The sequence below is a fragment of the Orycteropus afer genome, unplaced genomic scaffold (assembly GCF_000298275.1).
Source record: "Orycteropus afer afer isolate SDZICR_OR568_19922 unplaced genomic scaffold, OryAfe1.0 scaffold00162, whole genome shotgun sequence".
Lineage (NCBI taxonomy): Eukaryota > Metazoa > Chordata > Mammalia > Tubulidentata > Orycteropodidae > Orycteropus > Orycteropus afer.
Genome location: NW_006921749.1, coordinates 1,768,690 through 1,775,849, shown reverse-complemented (window position 1 = coordinate 1,775,849; position 7,160 = coordinate 1,768,690). Strand labels below are relative to the sequence as shown.

The window sequence follows — 7,160 nt, the reverse complement described above, 5'->3', positions numbered from 1 at the left end:
GGAGAGAGACTGAGCGTTCTTCCTGAACTTGAGTTGTAGCCTGGTGCTTCCCTAATAAACCCTGTAATCTGTGAGTTCTGTGTGGCCACTGCAGACAATTATCAAGCCCAGGAGAGAGGTGGTGGGTGCTTTGGGAGGAACGGTTGGTGAAAGGGCTGGATGGAGGCAGCATGTTTGTCCTTGCAGTAATAGGCCTTGGGTTACTGCTGTCTTCCTCTTGTGAGATTAGAGGAGGTCAGAACATGTGGCCTCCTCGCAGTTTTTACACTGATCAAAGAACAACTTGGGCATTATTATGAATAATAATTGCAAGAGAGTCAAACATAAATATGCTTAAATTCATGAATTCATAATGATACTAAAAAAATTTTGTCATTTGTCAACTTTTGTCATTTGTCAACATTTGTCAACTTTAAAGGTAACAAGAAATCAAAAAATTATTTTGAAAATGTAAAGAAAGGGAAAATAATCTTGCCTTTTCCATACCAACTACACAATCAGGTAACCAAATAACTTAGGAGAGGGTTTCTTTTAATAGAAAAAATTTGAGTTTCACCTGCAACACCTAATGAAGTAATAATGGATTTAGGCAATGACCATCAATGGCTGCTAACATCACTTAAATAAGGACAACTCAAACATTTTATGTCTTATCATGAAAGTTTACAAAACTTGTGTATGAAGTAAGTATTGCTCACTAAAAAACTGAATCTGAGTCTGCTCAAGCTTCTAGACTCAAGTATTAATTTCAGTAATCAGAGAGGACAAAGGGACTCATGGAGATGTAAGTAGCAAAATCCTGAGTGTGGGGAAACGCTACAGGAAAAGGACCCTTTTTCCCCAACAGTTATGAGTAAAAAAAAAAAAAAAAAAAAGAGTGGGAGAATATCTATAGATTAGTAAATACTTACTCAACACACATACTGCAAAATATAGGCTTGATTTTTGAATCTGATTCCAACACTGAACAACATTTATGGCATAATGGTAGAATGAGTAATAATTTTTCAGAAGTGGTAATAGAATTATTGTTACACACATATGTATGTGTATATATGTGTGTATGTGTATATATAAGAGTCCCTATCTTGACCATTTCTATAATAACAAGTAAACAAAGAAAATCTTGAAGAATGTTACTTCACTACACAAAATCCTTCAAGGGCTCACTTCTCCATACCAGACTAAGAACCTCTGCTAGATTAAACTCACAGCTTTTTCTAACCAGTGTCCTATTCTCTGGCTTCAAAAATGTAACAATTTGCCCCTAATCTTTGCTTTAGTATTTGCAAGTGGAATGCATTCTCTCTCCTGTTTCAGCCTACTAAATTTTACCTACCCATCCTTTAACCTTCGTCTCAGATAAAAGAACTTTAGAGCTAAACAAACGCTTCTTATATGTAAGTCTAAGTGCTTTTTATCTAACTGGGTTTTGAACAAATTTAGAAATTAAATACTTTGAATTTAAAAGTTTGCTTTCCTTTGAGCAGAATATCATGTAGAACAGTACCAAAACCAAAAACCAAACACTGCTGTCGAGTCGGATCCAACTCGTAGTGACCCCTCCTTGGGTTTCCGAGGCAGTATCACTACAGAAGTAGATTGCCTTATCTTCCTTCCGAGGAGTGAATGATGGGTGTGAATCACCAGCCTTCTGGTTAGCAGTCAAATGCCTTAGGTACTACGCTACCAGAGCTCCTATGTACAACAGCAGCACATAATAAAAGTTTTAAAAGTACAGCTGCTTTGGTGTTAGGATCCTTCCTATCACACCTCCATCCTGAACAAAGAATGAAATGGCTAGTATCAGGATCATCCTTAAAAAATAAAGAAAAGGAACTGAGCTCCAAGTGATTAAAGAATTTACAATATATAACCCTTTATTTCTATGAACAAAAATACCACACATAGTTGAGTGTACATAGGACATAATCTACAGGAGTACTCAAATTACTACATGTTGGCTATGTATGTGGTACTTTTTAGATTCTGTCAATAAAACAGCTGGATATATTTGTTTCATCTTCCCCTTAAAACTGCAAATTTCTTGAGGAAAGAAACTGTTTCTTACTGATTCTCACTGCAATGCCTAATTCAGGGCCTTTTGGGAATTATGTAGGACTTCAGAGGCAATTTTATTAACCACTTTGTACTTTTCAATATTCTGTATGTGTCAGCTAAAAGCAAAACACCCACAGAAATGAAGAGCCAATAAAAGGTAAAAATTTTGTATTTGGCAAGGCAAATTTACTAACAAAGAGAAATAAATCAATGAAAATAAAGGCTGGAAGTTCACTTTTAAATGAAATGTTCCAGGAAAGAGACAAAAGATATTTAACAAGGAATACCAATTTAGAGAAATAAGCAATAAATATCTGATGGAAATGGAATTTATTAATATATTTATGTTGATCCATATGAAACTGCCCATATTTGACCCCTTTTAACCCACAAAAAATGTCAATTTCACATGGTTTAACTGAGTATGAATAAGTATAGTCTATATTACTGAAAGATAAATGTTTTTTCAGAACTTCATTGTACATGAACTCAACTTACCATACTTTAAAAATAGTAAAAGCAAAAAAAAATTCACATCAAGTTAATTAGATACTGTAATAGCTTCTATAGAGTGGGTATGAGACTTGTAAGCTTAATAAAGATCCAAGCTAAGTGGGACACAGTCTAAAAACCAATAGTATTTAATACATCGTGATTAAAACTAAGGAACGAAGGTTGTATGGAAAAATGTAACTTCACTTGAAAAGGCTCAATCCTATATAAAGCATATATGATAATCCTCTATAATCAATATAACTGATTTATCAAACTGTTCCCTAACATAGTTAGCATTTTTCTGCATTTATATGTAGAGTTTGCATTCATGAACTCCTTTGACATGAGAGATGTTTTAACTATTGTCTTTTTACTAGTACCTAGCATGGTGAGTGGCAAATATTTAGTACTCAAATATCTGTTGAAATAATCAACAAATAAATAAGAATTATTATTTTTATTCTTGACTTATAATTTTTAATTAAAAAAAACCTGAAACAACACTTGAGGTAGATGCTAGCTACACAACACTGAATATCTTAGCTGCATGGATAGCTTTATAGTTAATGTAAAAACTTAAAGAGCAAATGAATTTTCTTCTAAACTCTAAAAAAAAGTCATGGTTTTAAATGATTATAAAAATAAATACAGAATGCTACATAATGAATCAAGTAATTCTTTTTCCAAAATATAAAAAAATTAAAAGACCCTTAATATTTTCATGTAAATTGACATGAATATTTAACAAATGTTTTGCATTTGCTACTGCTGTTTGCACAACCTTGATTTTGAAAGTTGAAAGCCATTAATATTTTTAAAACATTTTTACTAGTCAAACACATCAAAAAGTACAAGATTTTTAATATGACAAGGGGTTGCCTAATTCACATACTAAATTGCTCTATACAGGGAGATTTTACGATCCAGGAGCCATATCCATGTTGTTGTAAGTAGGATTTCAGCAAAGTTTTTGCTTCTTGATAGGATCCAGACATACACTAGAAGGGAAAATAAACTGAATTATAGAAAATAGGCAGAATTTGACTTATGAAAATAACTCTAATCTTGTTCCTTTAGTTTGATTTTTTTAAAACTCCTGAATTTCTATTTTTTCTCAAAAGTATGTCAAAAGCTAAAAGCTTTCATATCCTTCCCAATACACTAATAGGCAATTTTTCTTCTTTTTTTCATCAAAAAAGTATTCATACTCATTATATAAAATCTGAGACACAGATAAAACATAGAAAATCCAAAGTCAAACTCAATGCAATCGAGTCAATTCTGATTCATTGTGACTCCCTCAGGGTTTCCAAGGCTGTCAATCTTTACAGAAATAGATTGCTTCATTTTCCTCCCACAGAGCAGCTGATGGGTTTGAACTGCTGACTTTCTGGTAGCGGCCAAATACCTTAACCACTGAACCACCAGAGCTCCTTAAAAATACAGAAAGAAATGAAATTCACCTGTAATCTCAAACCTATAGATAGCTTCCATTTGGTAAGCCAGATGGCAGGCTGTGGTATATTTCCTCCCATTTTTTTATAAATAAAAAGGATGAATTTTTTGTTTATGTATAATTTATATAACATAAAATTCACCTATTATTAAGTATGCAACTTGATGATTTTAAGTAAATTTACATAGGTGTCCAATGATTACTACAGTCCAGTTTTCAAACATATTCCATTATTCCTCAAAAGTTCCACTGTGCCCACCTGAAGTCAACTTGTATTTCCTATCCCAACCCCAGGCAACCATTAATCTATTTTTTTTATCTCTAGTTTTGCTTTCTCCAGAAATTTCATATAAACAGATGAATACTATACTCTGATGTTTCATCCTTCTTTCAGTTAGCATAATGTTTTAATATTCATTTATGATAGCTCATATATCAACAGTTTGTTCCTTTTTATTGCTGATCGGTATTTCATTGTATGGCTATGCAACATTTTGTTTACACAATCATAAGTAGATGAACATGTATTTGCATTGCTTCCAGTTTGGGGTTATCATGAATAATACTGCTATAAACAACCATGTGAGTCTTTGTGTGGACATAGTTTTTGTTTCTCCTGCATAGATCCCTAGAAGTAGAAATGCTGGATCACATGGTCTGTAATCTCTGTAAGAAACCACCAGACTGTTTTCCAAAGTGGTTGTACCATTTTACATTCCTATCAACAAAGTCATGAAGATTTACCCCTATGTTTTCTTTTGAGTTTTGTAATTTTAGCTCTTACATGTAGGGTTTATGATCCATTTTCAGAAAACTGTTGTATATAGTATGCCACAGGGGTTCAAATTCATTCTTTTGCATGTAGATAAACAGTTGTCCCAGAATTACTAGTTGAAGAAACTGTTTTTTCCCACTGAATAGTTCTGGCACTCTTGTCAAAAATCAATTGACCATTTAAATGTCAGAGTTTATTTCTGAACTCTTAATTATATTCTGTTATTCTACATGTTTACCCCTATTCCAGTACCATACTGTCTTGATATTTTGCTTTGTAATAAGCTCTGAAATCAGGAATTGTTAATTCTCCAACTTTGTTCTTTTTTAAGATTGTTTTGGCTGTTTTAGGTTGGCCTTGTCTTAGGGTTCTCTAGAGAAACAACCAATAAGATACATACACACAAACTTGCATACACATAGAAAGAGAAGAGAGAATAATTTATTTTAGCAATTGGATCATGTATGGACTGGCAAGTCCAAAATCTGTATGTCAGGTGACAGGTTAGAAACTCCGTACAACAGACAACCAATAACACTAAGCTCTGATTTCTCAGCAGAAACCATGCAGGCAAGAAGGCAATGGGATGGCATATATAATACCTTGAAGGAAAAGAACTGCCAACCAAGAATTATATATACTGCCAAATTGTCCCTCAAATACAAGAGTAAAATCAAGACATTCTCAAACAGAAATTAAAGTAATTTGTAAAAATCAGACTAGCCCTACAACAAATGCTAAAGGGAATCCTTCCATAGAGAACCTGCAACAGAGAAAAACAAATTAAAATCAAGACACTTGACACCACCACTCAGAAACCAAACCAGAAATAGATGCTCAAAATAAGCTCATAAAATAATGTACACAGAGAAATAAGGGAGTCAATCTGTAGACAACACCAGCAACAGAGCAAATAGAAGGAATAAAAATTTTAATTACAAAACTTCCAAATGGAGAGGAAGACAGGACAATATCTTTGTAGAACAGACTGTTCCAGACTTAGGGAGATAAAAGTCTACTTCAGGATAACCACAAAGAAAATTAACAATCATACTAAGCAAACTCGGAAAGAAGAAAAACACATGGGCTTAGTAAGCACAAAACCAACAACAATGAAGAAAAGAGAAGAAATATTTGATAAAAAAATGAGCTCAGCAAAGAAAAGTATTTGGAATAAGGTAATAACCAAAAACACAACAGAATGACAGCAATGAATTCATACCTATCACTAATGACATTCAACGTGAATGACTAAATGCACCAGTCAAGAGAAAAAGAGTGGCAGACTGGATAAGAAAAGAAGACCCATGGATATGCTGCCTACAAGAGACCTACCTTAGACACAAAGATAAAAACAAATTAAAAATTAAGGGGTGGAAAAAAATAAACAAAGCTAATGGCAACCAAAAAAGAGTAGGAGTGGCAATATTAATTTCTGATAAAACAGACTTCAAGGTGAAAAACAGAATAAAGGACAAAGAAGGACACTATATGATAAAAGGGTCAACTGACCAAAACAACATCACTGTAATAAATATCTACGCGCCCAATGAAAGTGCTCCAAAATACATAAATCAAATATTAACTAAATAGAAAGAAAAAAACAGACAATTCCCCAATATTAGTAGGAGACTTTAACATACCACTTTCAAGGAGGGGCAGAACAACAGAAAAAAACTCAACAAAGATACAGAAGAACTCAACAACACAATCAACTGACTTGTCCTCACAGTCATGTACAGAGCACTACAACCAACAAAAGCACAATACACATTCTTCTCCAGTGCATGTGGATCATTCTCCAGAACAGACCATATGTTAGGACACAAAAAAGCCTCAATAAATTAAAAAAAAAAACACTGAAATACTACAAAGCATCGTCTTGGAACCAATGCTATAAAATTAGAAATCAATAATAGGAAGATCAAGGAAAATGTATCAAAAAAGAAACTACGGCAGTTTTATGTCCCAAACTGGTAGGCAAGATGGCAGGGAGTGATTATGTAGGATGTTTATTTACAGCACTAAGGCAGAATCCTTCTCCTTCAGGAAACCTCAGTTCTTGATCTTAAGACCTTCAACTGACTGGATGAGGCCCACCCACATTATGGAATGCAATAAGCTTTACTTAAAGTCAAGTGATTGTAAATGTTACTCCTATCTAATACCTTCATAGTAACATGTACTCTAGTATGTGACTAAGTAACTTGGCACCACAGCCTAACCAGGTTGACACACAAATTAACCATCATGATCTCTACCTTGTTACCTAAGGCTGCCTGCAACAGAAACACCACAAATAGGTAGTGTTCTGGTTATCTAATGTCACTCTGACAAGAATATACCACAAATGGGATGGCCTTAACAGACAGA

The 7,160-nt window shown here is 33.7% G+C and overlaps 1 protein-coding gene across 1 annotated transcript in view; it reads right to left on the bottom strand.

The window, feature by feature from the left end:
* Nucleotides 1–3,440: 3,440 nt before the first annotated feature.
* ADAD1 (adenosine deaminase domain containing 1) overlaps nt 3,441–7,160 on the bottom strand; it is a 74,242-nt gene continuing 70,522 nt past the window's right edge. Inside the window, exon 11 of the mRNA XM_007946454.2 lies at nt 3,441–3,554. Coding sequence (XP_007944645.1) covers nt 3,441–3,554 — 114 coding nt within the window. The remainder of the gene's footprint in view (nt 3,555–7,160) is intronic.